Consider the following 15,492-nt stretch of genomic DNA (forward strand, 5'->3'; position numbering starts at 1 on the left):
CAAGACAGTGACATGATCTTGTCGACGGTGATGTGATTCGTTTGCGCGATTTAACCATTTCGGCAAGACCCCAATTGACGACGCGTTGTTGATACACGCAAATATACTGCCCGTATGCACCATCATCAAACGCCTGATGCTTCCACCTTTTCCCATGAACGGTGACCCGTCGCATCTCCATACAATACAACACATCAATATCTTACAGCTGCTCGATACCCTCAACAAGTCGGTCAAGGCTTGCTTCTGATCCCTCACTCAACAAACCCTTCATCATGCGCGACCTGCTTAATGTTAGCACTCATTCTCAGCATCTTCCGCCTTGGGTACGACTTACAAGTTCCCCAGTTTACAAGCCCCCATGCTCTCCTCAAGCTCCGCGCTCTTTATCTCTGCCACATCAATGACCTTCTCCGGTACCCTCGCCAACCGCGCGACGTTCAGCCCGTAAGACCGGTGGCTAATACCCTCCGTAGCTTCGTACAAGAATACCACTTCTTTCCCGCCATTCTGCTCTTCAAAGCGCATGTGGACGTTCTTCAGCTCACCGTTGGGGAAGCGGCCTGACAGTTTGGCCAGATGCTGGTAATGTGTGATGAACAGCGTGAGTGACTGTAAGTCGCGGATAACATAGTCGAGCACTGCTTCTGCGATGGCGACACCGTCAAAGGTTGACGTGCCGCGACCGAGCTCATCGAGGATAATGAGGGAGCGCGGCGTTGCGGATTTGAGGATGTCGGAGGTTTCGTTGAGCTCGACCATGAAGGTTGATTCGCCTTTGAGCATGTTGTCGAATGCGCCCATGCGGGTGAAGACCGCGTCTAGCATGCCGAGTCGCGCTTCCGTTGCGGGCACGTAGGAGCCGATTTGGCCCATGATGGCGATGAGAGCTGCAGATCGCACATAAGAGGATTTTCCGCCCATGTTGGGGCCTGTAATCAGTAGAGCACGGGTAGAATCGTGCGAAAGGGTGAGGTCGTTGGGAACGTAGTTTTCGAGGAGCAGCTGCTCGACCATGGGATGCCGACCACCAGTGATGTTGAGCTCGATGTCGTCTGTGAAGGTCGGCTTGACGTAACCTGGCTGGTTTGCCAAGATAGCCAGGGAGAGGAGGGCGTCGAGTGTGGCTAGAGAAGCTACACAGTCTCGCAGTTGTTGATACTTGGAAGAGATCTCTTCTAACAAGCCCATGTAAGCTTTGTCGCATGCCGCCGCCAGCGACTCCTTGTACTGATCTCGCTCTTGTAGTATGCGCTTAACTTCTGGCGTGTGGAAACGCAGTGTAGTCTTGGTAGCTGAGATCTGCTGCCACGAAGCAGGCACTTTTTTCTCTTCTGGTGCCTTCCTCTTGACCTCGATCAGATACTCAATGCCAGCTACAGTGACGAAGTCTACTTTGCTCTTCCCCAGCTTGGCAGCTGCATCTTTTCGGTGCGTGTTGAGGTCGTCTTCAACAGAGGCAATGCTCAATTTCAGATCGTTGATATCTTCGGCCTCATGTTCTTCACGGAAGAACGAGTACTTGTCGTCATCTTTTGCGGCTTTGGCGTTGATTCTCTCCAGAAAGCTGTTCAAGTCATCGTAGATCTTCGGAACATTCGAAACAGCTTCACTCAGTAACGACGAAGAGAAACCACTTTTTTCGGGTGTCTTCGCCGACAAGTATTGGCTCGAGATCTCCTGCAGACTTTGCAAAGCTGCCAACAGTTCTGGCCTTGTACACTTCTTGTAGTAGATGCGGATGAGCACCTTCTCGAGATCTGTCCTGATCTTTCCGAGCACGAACTTGAGCTTATCGACAGGGATTGTGTTCTCGCCCTCCTTGAGCTCTTCCACCGCTGCTATGCGCTCTTCTAATCTCTCCTTGTCTATGAGGGGTCGGCCAACCCACTTTCTCAGCAACCGTTGCCCAAAACGGGTCTTTGTTCTGTTCATGGTCCAGAACAAGCTGCCCTTCGAAGTGTAGTCCGTTTGGTTCTGGTAGATTTCCAAACTAGAGAGTGTGTTTCCGTTCAGCAGCATGTAAGACCTGGCACTGAAAGGCTGGAAGTACTTTGTGAGATCGAAGACGTGTTCCAGGCCGTACTCGCTGAGATACGTGATCATCGCTGAGAGGCAGATGGTTACATGCTCCGACAACTGATGTACCTTGTCCAGAATGGCACCTTGCTTTTCTGAGTCTGCTTCCTGGCTGGACTTCATCTTGCCCGCGTAGAAATTTGAGATGTGGCTGTAGGCTTGTGCAGCCATTGTTTTGGGCTTTTCTACCCTCTCCACCCGCGACCTGTCTCCGAAGACGTTGGTCTTACTGGCTGACAGATGCTGGATCAGCTTGTCTGTAGCCTTGGACAGGTCGCCGACTACGAGAAACTCTGCCGGCGCGATGTGAAGCAGTCGTGTCTCGATCTCGCTACGCATGAAACCATCTTCGAAGTCATCGTAGATGATGTCGCCTGTCGCAGGCTGGACGGCTACCAGCCCAACTTGCACTTTCTCGTCTGTACCCCAGCCTTTTGCATTGCTCTCGGTGATACAAAGCAGATATCCGGTCGACTGTACGCTTGCGCCTGAGCCCTCGGTAGGCGCCTCCAAGCCCTCAACATCGTCCACGTATGTGCCTTTGGTGTAGAGATTGGTGAGCTTCCTCACGAATGGAGCGTTTCTGTTGGTACCGGCCGCTTTGAGCGCGGCTGTCTCCAGTTGCCTTACCACTCCGACTTTGTGGTTTGCTTGTACGAGACGTTTGACGTGGACTTGCAGTCGATGCGTGGGGAAGCTGGCGGACGCGAATCGGTTGAGGTGGGCTTCGGAAGGGTGCTCGTCGTATCTGAATTTTCCTAGATATTGGTATTCCAAGTTAGCTACGTATCACGTTAAGTTCAGCCTGGTCTTCCTACCCGGTATGCAGACGATGCCCAGCTCTTTCGATGCCGTTCTTGCATCCTCGCCAAAGAACTTGTACTTGTACCCAACCTCCATAACGATGACGGTGTCCAGATGCTTTCGCTTTATGTCCAGGTATTGTATTTCCATCGGCGTCAGCTTGTTTGCCTTCTTCGTCGCAGCGCCCTTCTTTCCCTTGGTGGGCTTCTGGGGTGGCTCATCCTCTTCCTCCTCGTCGCCCTCGCCTTCCTCGCCATTGGCATTGGGATTGTCCTCAGATATGATCTTGTTGCGCCTCCTCAGCTCAGCAAAGCTGTCTGGTCGACCGAGCTTCTTGACAAACTTCTCGTGTAGCCTCTCCTTCTGCTTCTGCGAAGCTGCATCATCCACGTCTTCTGCAGGGTGCTCTTCCCGTGGAGCAGGTGACGAAGAGAATAGAAACTTGGACGTCCTGTCGCCGGTTCTCACGGGCTTTGGTGCAGGCGTCTGTCGGGGCGAGTCGCCTTTTTCGAATCTAACGCGCTTTGAGGGGGAGGAGCGACCGGAGTCGTGAGCTCCGTCATCTTCGTTTATGGCGCGCTTGCGCACAGGAATTGACTGCGAGACTGGAAGATCATCTTCGTCGTCGTCTTCCTCTTGGGGTGCGTCATTGGCTACGGGCGGAGAAGGCGCCTTAGGAGCAGGTTTGGCTGCGGGTTTGGGCGTTTGCGACGGTTTCTTCGCGAAGAAACTGGAGATGGTCTGCTGGGTGCCCTTTTGCGACGACTTGGGCTGCGACGACGATTGGGTACTTTTTGGCGCCATTGGGTGATTCGTGGGGTCGCGACGGATGGCGGGTGTACGTGTGGAGAAAGCTAGAGACGCGTGAGACAGGCGACGCGCACCGCTTCAGATTACATCACGGTGTCACGTTTTCTGGGGTTCGTCCGCATGCTTGGCTGCTACATTATCCAGGGATACAGCTCTAAAACTTAGCCTTGGTTTTTTAACTTACAGTTTTGAACTATGAAGTCCAACGGCAGCTACTATCATAATTATGGTTGATTCGCAAAGGCACTGGCTAGGTGGAGATCCAGCCCTGAAGCTTGACCGAACGACATGCTGTCAACAAAGCTTAACGGCTGTTTGAGCCGTAATGTTCTCAGGTTATGACCACACATACGACGATGCATCGTTCCCCAGCATTTCTCTTTGCTCATACAAACACCCCAGCACGCGACCACCGTTATCACCCCCGCCTATCTCCGACCAACAACGGCCCGGCTCCGTTATCTCACGTACTTCGATAGGCCAAACTACGCAAAACCACAAGTATATGATTACCTGAACATGTCCACGCTCGGCCCGCAATGGTGCATTGCGACAGCTTCGCACGCAATCCCAGCCTCGTGCGTTTGCAGCTTCCTAATCCGTCCCAGCCGCGTACCGTTACCAGTTATTGCCGTGGCTATCACCAGGGCGAGGAAGGCAGGGCGCAAACACGGGATCCACCAAGCTGACTTCGGCTAGTATATAATCTGCACGATGAGCACTTGGAATGCGGCGCGTTGGCTTGGTGAGCTTGTTCTTCCTTCCTCTTTTCGTCAATACTGTGCTGCTGCGAGTATGGCACGCGGTTCGCTGGTCAAGTGCTTCACCGGCCTTTTGACGCTGCAGAGTGTCTTGGGTACTCCGGTCAAGAGCGGGGAGTCATGGTCCTCCGATTACCCTGCGCCACCCATACTGGAGGACGGCCAATTGGGCGCTGTTGCTTCGGAAAGTGATATCTGCAGTCACATCGGTATTGAGTTGCTGAAGTTGGGTGGAAATGCTGCCGATGCCATGGTAGGTACTGTGGCATGTGTAGGTGTGGTCGGCATGTACCATTCAGGTGAGTATCTTCCAAATCTTTTGACTGGATTGTATTTTGACGACTACAGGCATCGGTGGAGGAGGATTCATGCTCGTCCGCGCACCAAACGGTACATATGAATTCATTGACTTCCGCGAAACAGCCCCAGCCGCTGCATTTGAAGACATGTACAAGAACAACGAAGACGCCAGTATCAACGGCGGTCTCGCATCCGGTGTCCCCGGTGAACTCCGTGGACTTCAACATCTTCACGAGAATTACGGAGTCCTGCCATGGTCCACTGTCCTCACTCCAGCTGTCAAGGTCGCCAGAAATGGCTGGAGAGTCAACGAAGACCTAGTCAAATACATGGTCTCCGCTACCTCATCTTCCAACTTCCTCGTCGATGACCTGGAGTTTGCTCTCGATTTCGCGCCCAAAGGCCGTCTCCTCCAGCTCAACGAGACCATTACGCGGAAGCGCTATGCCGACACGCTCGAAACCATTGCCCAGAACGGTCCCGACGCATTCTACAACGGCCCCATAGCAGAAGCCACAATCCGTGCTCTGCAAGCCGCCAATGGAACAATGACGCTCTCGGACCTCTCCAACTACACAGTCGCCATCCGCAAGCCCTCCACGATAACCTACCGTGACTACAAGCTCACAGCCTGCAGCGCGCCCTCAGGCGGCGAAGTCGCCCTCGCAACACTCAAAATCATGGAAGGCTACTCCCACGTCGGCGACCCTTCAAACATCAACCTAACCACGCACCGCCTAGACGAAAGCATGCGATTCGCCTACGGCATGCGCGCCGAACTAGGCGACCCCCTCTTCCTCTCCGGCATAGACACATACCAAGAGCAAATGCTATCCGAAGCCACAGCCAAAGAAATCCGGTCCAAGATTTCCGACACCAAAACGTTCGACGTGTCGTACTACAACCCCGCTGGTCTGGAATCCCTCGAGACACCCGGAACGAGCCACATTGTTACCGCGGACAAGAGCGGCATGGCCGTTACACTGACGACGACTGTGAACCTGCTTTTTGGAAGCAAGCTCGTGGTTCCTGAGACCGGCGTCATTATGAACAACGAGATGAACGATTTCAGCATCCCGAACACAACGAACGCGTTCGGCTACATCCCCTCGCCAGCCAATTTCATCCGTCCCGGAAAACGCCCTCTATCCTCCATCTCGCCCGTCATCGTCGAGCACCTCAACTCCTCGTCCATCGCTAGTGCGTTCTACGTCGCCATTGGCGCAGCGGGGGGTAGTCGCATCATCACGGCTACAATCCAGAATCTGCTTCATATCCTCGATGGGGAGATGACGACGGCGGAGGCGCTGGCCGAACCGCGTATTCACGATCAGTTGGTGCCGGCGCAGGTCAGCTTTGAGTATGGGTTTGATAATGGGACGACGGCTTTCTTGAAGGGGTTGGGCAGTAATGTTACGTGGGTTGCGCCGGGGTCGAGTACCGCGCAGGGTTTGAGGCGCTTGACGAATGGCACTTTTGAGGCGGCGGGTGAGCCCAGGCAGAAGAATAGTGGTGGGTTTGTCGTGTAGACGGGCTATGTGGGTGCGGGTGGTGTTATGGCTGTACGGTACCTATGCGTCATGAATAATCTCAAGTACTGATGAAACTCCTCTACATGGACGTTCACTGTGCATGATCTGATGATGCTGATGATCTTTACTTTATATTTTGTAATCTTTTGTACAAATACATCAGCTCGACACGAGCGGCTATCGACCAGACGTTACCCAAGCTAACACAAGATCTCCTACGAGCACGTCCTCTCATAACATCGATATCGCATCTAATGAAGAAATAACGCCAGAAATTTTACTGTGTAGACAACAGAATTAGAGGAAAGTGGGCAGAATGGTTTACCTGAGAATAAGACAGACAGCGCGGGTCTACCCATGGCTTGGAGTCTGCCCATCAGAAGGCGGTTGGTTCGGATATCGCAATCGCATCAAGGCTTTTTGCCTCGACGCAACGTACGGAAGGCTGACCATACATTACTTGGGGCGCAGGATTCGAATATGGAAAGCTCGGGTGAAAGGGGATGGTCACACCTCGTCTGGGCCGTACCGTCAGTCAAGCAATGAGAAAGGGCATCGAAGAGGCGCATACCAAGTTACTATCGCACTCCTAGAAGCGGCTTCGGTGACCAGGCTTTTGAGGCACAGGAGGAGCAGTAGCGGCGTCTTCGATCTGCTTTGCACTGTATCGAACACGCAATGTCAGCAAGCATAATGAGAGGACGAGAATCGTGGTGTATTACGTTTTCTAGTGATCGTGCAGGTGCAGGAAATGGTAAATACTAAAAAGTTCAAGAAGGGGTATGATAGACACTAGAGAGTCATGGTTCGACCAGCAGCGCGCATCGCAGTTTCGCTGTGCTGGGGAGACCTAAAGCACAACTACTTGCGCTGACGTTTGTTTGCTGCATTGTGAGGCTGTCCTTTACGTTTCTTCTGGGATGGGAGTTGGGAGGGGTCGCTCTTAGCAGATGATACATACCCGTTGACATCCTTATCCAGCTGCATGTACTCCTCGGCTGCGTCCTTGCCACCACGATCCATCAAATAAGCCATGTAGTAGTGGGAGAGTTCCTTGGAGACGTCTGCGGAGAAGCGGCCCTTTGTGCGCATCAGCTCGTGCACTGCCTTTATGCGGGTATGGCCCTCTTCCTGATCGGGTGAGGGTTGTGCGATCTCGAATTCAAGATATTTGACCCAGAACTCGCGTGAGTCCAGGAAGCGCTCGTGCTTGTCCTTGAACACTTGACGTGCCTCATCGACGCTGCCCTTGCATTGCCAGAGAATGCGTGCCTGCTCAGCAGCTAGTATGCCACCGATGTGATTGTTTGAGCGACCGATGTGCTCTTCTAGGAGGCGGACGGCTGCATCGTTGCCTTCGTGGCGTCGCTCTACTCCGGCTAGAGCAATGAGAGTCTCGGTGTTTTCGGGGGCTTCGTCGAGGATGGCCAGGTAGATATCGCGTGCGACAGAAGTACGGCCCAGCTTCTCCTCGAATCGCGCCCAGTTCAGACGTACTTCGGGAGCCGAGATTGGTACGAATATGCAGCTAGCCCTCATGTAGATTATCCTTGTGTTCTCCGCATAGTCTTTGCCCTGCGAAAACATCCAGCGGGCGTAACGCAGCCAGAACTCGTCGTAGAGTGCGCAAGCAACGAGGCAGCGCTCGTACAGGAAAGAAGTGCGCTCAAAGTTACCCTGCTTCTCCTCATACTCCAGGTACTTGCGCCAGTTCTCCAGCTCGGCATCTTCGAGCTCAGTGACGTGGAAGTAAGCCCGCTTGATGGTTTGCTCAAAAGTCCAGCGGTTGGTCACCTCCTGCTGTGTCTTTCCATATGCGGTGTAGTAGTGCTCGTGGATCTTGTTGCGCAGTTGCCGCTCGATCTCAAGCGCTGGCTTCTCTGGTTGTCCTTGGTTCTCCAGCTGGATCGCCCTGTTCATCTCCTCGAGGGTATCGGGGTCGACTAGCTCATCGACTGGTCGGCTGTTAAGCAGGACGGAGAACTTCTCGAAGTATCGGGCGAATTGGTAGATGGGCAGGTGTAGAACACGGCTGTAAATTTTGGTGACATTGGTTGGCTCGCCGATGCGCTCTTCGAACTCGATGTATTTGTCCCAGAACGGGTGGCTCTGAAAGTCAAGACCAACGAAATGAGCACCGCGCTCGAACAGACTAGTAGGTCAGCATGTTGAAAGCAAGTATGGGGAGGATGGGAGGGGGTGATCTTGCAAAGTAACCTCTCATGCCATCAGAGGACGGCAATGCCATCGACTTCAGAACTCTAGCGTACGATCTCGCTCTTTCGTGGGGCATATTGTAACGGGGCAGTAAGAGGGTGCATCAAACGGCATGCAACGAAACTGTGTCAGGTCTGCAGGCGCAGCGCCAGGCTGCGCCAGACTTGCCGCTGGCTACGGCGAGATTGAGCCTGCGAATCGGGAGGAGGGAAGGGGAGGAAAGGCAAGACTTACTCTCGGATGATGTCGTTGTCGTGCGATGTGTCCATCTTGAAGGTGCAGTAGTTGGCCCACAGGTCGACCGAGGGTGTGATGCACGAGACACCGCGCTCATAGACCATCTCGGCCGTCTCGGTGCCGCCAATAGAGAACTCGAGGTCGGCATACTTCTTCCAGTATCCGAAGAAGAGCGGGAACTTGGTCAGGAAGCAGTCGTACACGTTGCGCACCAGTTCGATGGCGGATGGGCTGGAGTTGCGGGTGACGCCGCCCTCGAGGTCAGAGGCGCGAGTGACGAGCGCTTCCCATCTCTCAAAGTCGTCTTCGTTCTCTACCTACAGCATGGGTTAGCATTTGGTTGCGGTCAGGCGGGGCAGTACTCACGACCGCGCTGAGAAGCTTGTTGATCTCACCCGCAGCTTCCTCGCCCGTGTAGTGTATCTGGGCAATGCTGCCGCGTCCGGTGGTGAGCATTTTGTCGCGCGTCAATCGGTGCCGGTGGGTTGTGTCTCGTGATCGGGGGTGAGAGGAGTGCGACGGAGGGTGACGGGGAGCTGGACGTGTTGGGGGCTTTGCGACAGTACCGTGGGAGCGTCGAAGTTGCGCCTGAGATCGCGTCGGCAACTTTCGTCAGCGACGCCCTCTAGCGCCTTGGTACGTGCAGCGATCTTCACCTAGTCTGCAGCTACCATGTACAGTTACGCTGGTGATTTACTCAGTCACCGGCAAGTATATCTGAGGATTGCATCTCCTACACATTGGCCTTTGTCGCTTTCACTCGTTGTTGAGGTGCCCACATCATGTTGAGACATTCACGGTGTACATCACCATGCTGCATTCACTATGTCTTGGCAGTGATGATGATAGGAATATCACTCTCGATAATTCCAACTAGAATGAATTCTCGCAGCGGCAGGAAGCCACCAAGGTATCACTTTCATAAAAGGGCTACATCGACCCTGTGACTGACACACCGCACCCATGCTGCCCTGATGCACCCGTAGATTCATCTACGACAGTACTCATATGGCACTCTCCTCTTTCAAGAACGGGGCTGTCTCGTTGACCGCAAACGAAAACGGGCTCTTTCCCACCTCGGGGCTTCGCGGACTTATTGGTAGTGCAAAAAGCCCATCGTCCTTGTCATCCTCATCTGCAGGTCCAGGGGGATCCCGTGACTGGAACATGGGCGCAGGGCCAGATAGAGCATTCAGTGAACCCATCATGCCGGCGCCTTGCTGCTCTGTGATGAACTGCGGCGGGGCCTGGGGGACGACCTTGCGAGGTGGCGCTGCTGGCTCAGACTGCGGTTGCTGTGGAGGTTTCGCCGCAAGTGCCGACGGGTTGGCTCCTTTGAAGACGGAAAAGGAGCTAATGGCGATGTCTGAGGACTCAGGCGAGAGAGGGTTGGAGAAGCCCGGCGTGCTGCTGCTCGGTGTGAGGTCTCTCTCGCTCGTGCCCAGTCGCAGGCCAGCCAGCTTGTCCATCAACCTGCCTCCGCCTGGAGATCGTGGGCTAGCTGGACCCTTCATCGGGGCTAACGTCGGCTCCCCCAACGAGATGCTCAGGCCGGCTGGTTTGGCATTGACGCCAAACGTTGATTCGATCCACTCCTTCTCCTGCACCACCATGAGCAGGCCAATGCCCTCGACGTTGTTGCGCGACTCGGCCTCGATCTCTTTCTGCAAGACCTGTAACCGCTTCTTGGCCCAGATGGTGTGCAGCACGCCCTTCTTGCCGGCTGCACGCGCGGAGGCTCCGAGTTCAGGCGGAAACAGGGCGGGCAGAGGGTTGGTGTGCCAGACCACAGGCGATATACTAGCGTCCTGGGGCCGTAGCGTGAGTGTGACGCTGGTGGGCACCGCAACGCCCGGAGGCAGCAGGAAATACATGCGGTTCACGTCGTTGGCAGGCTGGTCGTCGGCCGGCAGCACACGCGTGCTGCCGTCCCACGAGATGTGCCAGTCGCCGCGCACCCCGCGCGTCGTGTCGTCGTCCTCCCACTCTACCATGAGGATCTTGGTGCCCGTCGTGGCATTGGCGTGGCCCGCCTCGTATTCGTAGCGGGCAAGCGCGTTTGTGCTCGAGATGCTCGGCGACTCGACCTCATCCTTCGCTGGCTGCCGCGTGCTGGTGTCGAGCGAGGTGAAGGGAACTGGCGCTGGAGACGCCATGGCAAAGGTGGAGTTCGGATGTCGAGGGCGCGATGCAGGCGGCGCGGTGCAGTACGTCTATACAACTGGGTGGGGGCGGAATACGAGTCTAGGTGTTAATAACGGCCACGGCAAAATGGTAGTCTCTACGGGCCCGCACTCGACGGCGTGCAACGCGATGCAGTCGACAGAGCCTAGATGCTGCCCCCGCAACCTGCTTGCAACTTGGATGGCAAACTCGAAGCGGCCGTTGTGCTGGTCGTCACTTGCTGTACGCGTCGACTTGCAGCGTCGCAGTCCGCCCCATGTTCTCGCTAAAATTAGAGGCCTCTCTTCAGCAGCAACCCTCTACAGCCAATCACCGTCACATATGCACCAAAGAGGCGTTGTAATCTTGAGCGATACGCTCGTTTCAGCTTCAATTCTCTCCTCCATCCATGGGCGCTCACTCGAGCCCCATCCAACTCTACTATACATGTTGGCGCCTGGGTGCTGCGCTAGCTTCCCATGCACTCCATGTGCCCCTTTCCAAACACGCCCCAGATTCGGCCGTGAAATCGTCACCCGTAAAGTCCCTCCAACGCCATCCAGTCGATGCTGCTGCGCCCTAGAAATGCTGCATTGCTCCCGTGGAGCCAATGGTATCCAAATTACAAAAAGTGGGTATCGTAGTGAAGAAAATATATGCAAAGAAATAAGCAAAGCGCTTTTGTGGTGGTCGAAAGAGGTACGGCAAGCGACAGACGCAGAGAGAATGTAGTTCGCGAAGAGAAACACCAGACCAGGATGCATACCAGCAGAAGAGCCCAGGCTTTTTAGATGAGTAAAAAGTCCCAGTTCTTCTGGCGCATCATGTCCCGCCAGTGGACACTCTGGGTGTTGCCCTTCGCGAGGTTGTCGTCGTTGACCTGCCATACCTCTTCCAAGAGGTTCTTGACTCGTCCGTACGAGCCAAAGTTAGCAGCCTCGCCCAAGAGGGCGGAGCGCTCAGCAAACATGCTGCGGAATCCTGACTGTTGCACCGAGACGGAGCCAGCGACCAAAAGGGGCCATACAAGGGAGCGGTCAAATCCGTCGGGTCCGGCAGGAATGTACTCCATAGCCTTGCAAAGGGCGCTGACCAGGTTGACGAATGTGGCTGATGTGCGGTCGAAGTCAGGCACTAGGCTACACAAGTAGATCCGGGCGGCTAGACGGTACACTGCCGTCATGTTGCGGCGAAGCTGCCTTGGAAGAATCTCGCCGGTAGATGTGTAGGCGCTGTTGAGCGATCCCTGGGGAGGCTCAGTCAAGCTGATTTGCTCACCGAGGAGCTTGATGTGCGCGCAAAGCTGGACAACATCCATGTTCTCGTTCTTCAGCGCTTCGAGGCAAGCAATCTCCGAGATCAGGTACATGATGCGATCTTCACAGCCCATGAGTTCGGCGAGGCCAGATGATGCGTCAGCGATGAGCTTCTCGCGGTAGGTGTCAGCGAAAGATGGTGTCCTGCCCAGCATGGTAGCGCCGAGGATGTCGATCCAGGAAGCCAGTGTCATGTTGAAGGGAGGCTGGGCGTGTGCTTGTCCGTTCATCGCGATCATCTGCGCGGGAAGCTCGAGCCTGTGAACAAGGTTCTGGACTGCTTCGAAGTGTCCATGCCACGGGATGTCCATCAAGCCGTCGTTGAATCGGCCGACTGAGCACTGGAAAAAGATCATACCAAGCGCGGCCTCGAGAGTCTGACCATGCTGGCTGTCGCTGTAGAGCGCCGCAGTGAGTTGCTGAACGGTTTCTCCGCGATGCCGTTGAATGTCTTGGTCGATCTCTTCTCCCACAAGTCCCTGAGTGGTCTTCATGTGTAGCGCAGAAATGCTCATGCAGCAGTGTAGGTAAGCCTTGTTGGACTCCAGAGCTGGAATGATCACATCGCGCTGCGCAGCGCCGGGCTGGTTTGTCTCAAGAACTGGGAATGCTGTGGGCATGATGTTGTCGAGGAAATGGCTGAGAAGATGGCGATCACAGTCTTCGACCTGAATGGAGGGCTGGTGTGATGGGCTGAAAGCACCGTAGGTAGTGTAGTCAAAGATGGGAAATTCGAGGGGCTCCTCAATGTACGATTCGCGGCGCTCGAAGTAATCTTTCTGGATCCAGTCGTCCGTGGGATAGATGTGAGCGGGCGGAGTTTGGTAGTGACTGTAGGAAGACAGTGTGGAATCGCGACGAGTTGGAATGTCGTTGATGAACATTTGACTCTCGGTCTTGATGTCGATGTCGTAGGGTACGTAGTGACCTGGGTGGGTGAAAGTCGGGGCGAACATTGGCGGAGGCATTGACGAGTTGTAGAAGTCGGGTGTGACAGTGGGGTTGAAGTTGTAGTCCAGCGAGTTCTGGGAGTCAACAGATGGCGCGCGAGTGCAGCTGACACCGTCTGAGAAGGTGTCGGCAGTTTGCATGGAATGGCACAGGCTTGGTGGTGTGTTGGTGCCCATTGCGCCGCTCTGTGCTGTCTTCTCGTTAAGCTTGGTGCGCTTGATGATGTTCTTGATGACTTCTTTCTGAGTCCGCCTTTGTTCATTGTTGCTCCACCACATTGGCCTCTTGTATTCGCACTTGAGACCAAGGTGTTTGCAGGCGCGGCAAGATGGTTTGCCCTCATCACACTTCTTCCGTCGCAGGCGACATGTGAAGCACCCTGCAGAGCTCCCGTTAGTCAACCGTCCATGCGCAGGATCCCTGCATGTCATCGAAAGGGTGGTCCTTACCTGATCGTGAACGACGGTGCATTTTTGCTGCAGCTTGTTGCTTTGCTGCATTAGCAGCATTTGTAGTCCCTACCATGGTGGAGGACTGTTTGGTAGCGGATGGGGGAGCGGACGAGGAGGACATGGACGCTTGATGTACCCAGAGCGGTGGTATATGAGGAAAGCCAGTAAACAATGCGGCAATAACGACTAACGCGCGACGGGACGATTCGTAAGGGACAGGATGGCAGGGCTCGACCGGGCTGCTCGTAATTAAAGATGGGTATTCAAAGCCTGACCAGCGGGCTTGATGTGAAGGAAGGAGCGGAACCAAATTATGCGGTCTACCTGTTGCGTGGAGAAGTATTAGTGAAGGACATGTACCTTATATCTACCACGAACGGCAGAATGTTCACAAATATTGCTGAATCTATAATTGGAGTCCCTGCTATCAGGCCGGGTGGTCATCCAACGGGAGGGAGATGCGAACGCCATGCAGCACACGCACACGGCACACTGATTGGACGACTAGTCCTGGCGTGCAGCCTGATGTCGACATTTGGGGTCATTCTGTGCTCCCAGCTATTTTGGGGTTCTCTACCCGCCGCGCTAGAGCCAACAGCAGCACTTAGCGCGTATATCTCCACGGCTATCGATCGGCTTACTGGTCCCCGCAACGACTTTAGCAAGTTAAATGACCCATTTAGTACTGGAAGCATATTCCCATGTCGCCTTGAGAGTTTTTGCTGACCGGGGCCGTATGCCTTGATCCCCTCTTGTGCCAACCTCCTTGCGGGGCACTATCGAGGTGCTTCCAAGAGCGGCCTAGGAAGTACATGAAGCGGCTGCGATAAGTGGCCGGCCCGGACGTTACTGGTGGCCTTGTGCAGTGTGCAGATCCCGTACTGCAGTATGCCAAGTATGTAGATGATGGCATAGCATCTGCAAGTCCCATGTACGTGGTGTATTGGTACCTGCCCGCGTGTCGACACCAACAAAGGTACAGCGACTCGTGGTCCCACGAGATGCGGCTGCTACTCGAATCTATTCGCCTGTGCTACGTTCAGCCAGAACGTTCGGGCTTTTGCGGGCAGAGTCACGCAGACTCGAGGCGGCCCAATTCGCGTGCACGCTGTCGTGATCATTTCCACAGCGGGACTTGACCAGCTAGTAGCTAGGCGAACGAAAACGTAGACCGCATTGTCGACCAAACACGGCAGGTCGGTTGATGGTGTTTTCCCGAGCTACGCGGTAGAGGACATCCTTGGAAGTAGAGTGGGTGAGCCTTCGAGTAACGCGGCGAGTTAGCATGGCACGACAGGCAGTGGCATCCAGTCAGCGTGCGCTCCCACGCGAAGCAGGTCGCTTGTGCATGTTGACGGGGTTGGAATTTGCAGGACAAGCTTTCTCTAGTGAAGCTGTGTATCCAATGACAGCATCCATCGTCCTAGCTTACACTGCGGGGCAAGCCACCGGCAAGGAAATCTCGGTGGGTGACAGGGAAGGGCCGCTGCTAAGTATAGGCCCTTAATTATGTTGCCGGCTCAAAGTAAATGCCCATAATTAGTCGACCTTCGTCATGCCTGCAAGACAGGTGAAGCGAGACCCGTTCGGGATGTGATACCACTTGCTAGACGTGCGATTGGTTACCGACAATTACAATCAATACTTGGTAGTCCACGAATGGCCCTCTAGCGACTAGGTACCTCTTCGGACGGTTGGGCATGCACGGGATTGCTCACCTGACAATGCGCATTCATGCTTTGGCCGTCATGTTCCCGCTGAAAGCCGCTATCGTTCCCCGGTATCTGGATATGATACTGCCTTCCATGCATCCTGTTGGATTCCTTGGGGTGATGAAGATGAGGCGGAATAGATTGAGATGGCCAATCTG

The 15,492-nt window shown here is 54.6% G+C and overlaps 5 protein-coding genes across 5 annotated transcripts; 1 reads left to right on the forward strand and 4 right to left on the reverse strand.

Moving 5' to 3' along the window:
- Nucleotides 1-202: 202 nt before the first annotated feature.
- On the reverse strand, nucleotides 203-3,687 carry MSH3 (Mismatch repair protein msh3; the record flags this gene model as incomplete). The annotated part of the gene is made up of 3 exons (XM_051450805.1): nucleotides 203-284; nucleotides 338-2,837; nucleotides 2,898-3,687. 3 exons carry the CDS (start codon nucleotides 3,685-3,687, stop codon nucleotides 203-205), a joined length of 3,372 nt encoding a protein of 1,123 aa, XP_051297998.1.
- Nucleotides 3,688-4,488: 801 nt separating this feature from the next.
- Nucleotides 4,489-6,283, forward strand: J4E86_010307 (uncharacterized protein; the record flags this gene model as incomplete). The annotated part of the gene is made up of 2 exons (XM_051450806.1): nucleotides 4,489-4,753; nucleotides 4,803-6,283. 2 exons carry the CDS (start codon nucleotides 4,489-4,491, stop codon nucleotides 6,281-6,283), a joined length of 1,746 nt encoding a protein of 581 aa, XP_051297999.1.
- Nucleotides 6,284-7,147: 864 nt separating this feature from the next.
- J4E86_010308 (uncharacterized protein) lies at nucleotides 7,148-9,196 on the reverse strand (the record flags this gene model as incomplete). The annotated part of the gene is made up of 3 exons (XM_051450807.1): nucleotides 7,148-8,438; nucleotides 8,738-9,057; nucleotides 9,107-9,196. The coding sequence occupies 3 exons, from the start codon at nucleotides 9,194-9,196 to the stop codon at nucleotides 7,148-7,150; spliced, it is 1,701 nt and encodes a 566-aa protein (XP_051298000.1).
- Nucleotides 9,197-9,744: 548 nt separating this feature from the next.
- On the reverse strand, nucleotides 9,745-10,896 carry J4E86_010309 (uncharacterized protein; the record flags this gene model as incomplete). Its single annotated transcript, XM_051450808.1, has 1 exon — nucleotides 9,745-10,896. One exon carries the CDS (start codon nucleotides 10,894-10,896, stop codon nucleotides 9,745-9,747), a length of 1,152 nt encoding a protein of 383 aa, XP_051298001.1.
- Nucleotides 10,897-11,690: 794 nt separating this feature from the next.
- Nucleotides 11,691-13,695, reverse strand: J4E86_010310 (uncharacterized protein; the record flags this gene model as incomplete). Its single annotated transcript, XM_051450809.1, has 2 exons — nucleotides 11,691-13,549; nucleotides 13,620-13,695. 2 exons carry the CDS (start codon nucleotides 13,693-13,695, stop codon nucleotides 11,691-11,693), a joined length of 1,935 nt encoding a protein of 644 aa, XP_051298002.1.
- Between the last annotated feature and the right edge of the window lie 1,797 nt (nucleotides 13,696-15,492).

The sequence above is a fragment of the Alternaria arbusti genome, assembly GCF_024043155.1.
Source record: "Alternaria arbusti strain BMP 1465 chromosome Unknown scaffold_21, whole genome shotgun sequence".
NCBI classification, from domain to species: Eukaryota; Fungi; Ascomycota; class Dothideomycetes; order Pleosporales; family Pleosporaceae; genus Alternaria; species Alternaria arbusti.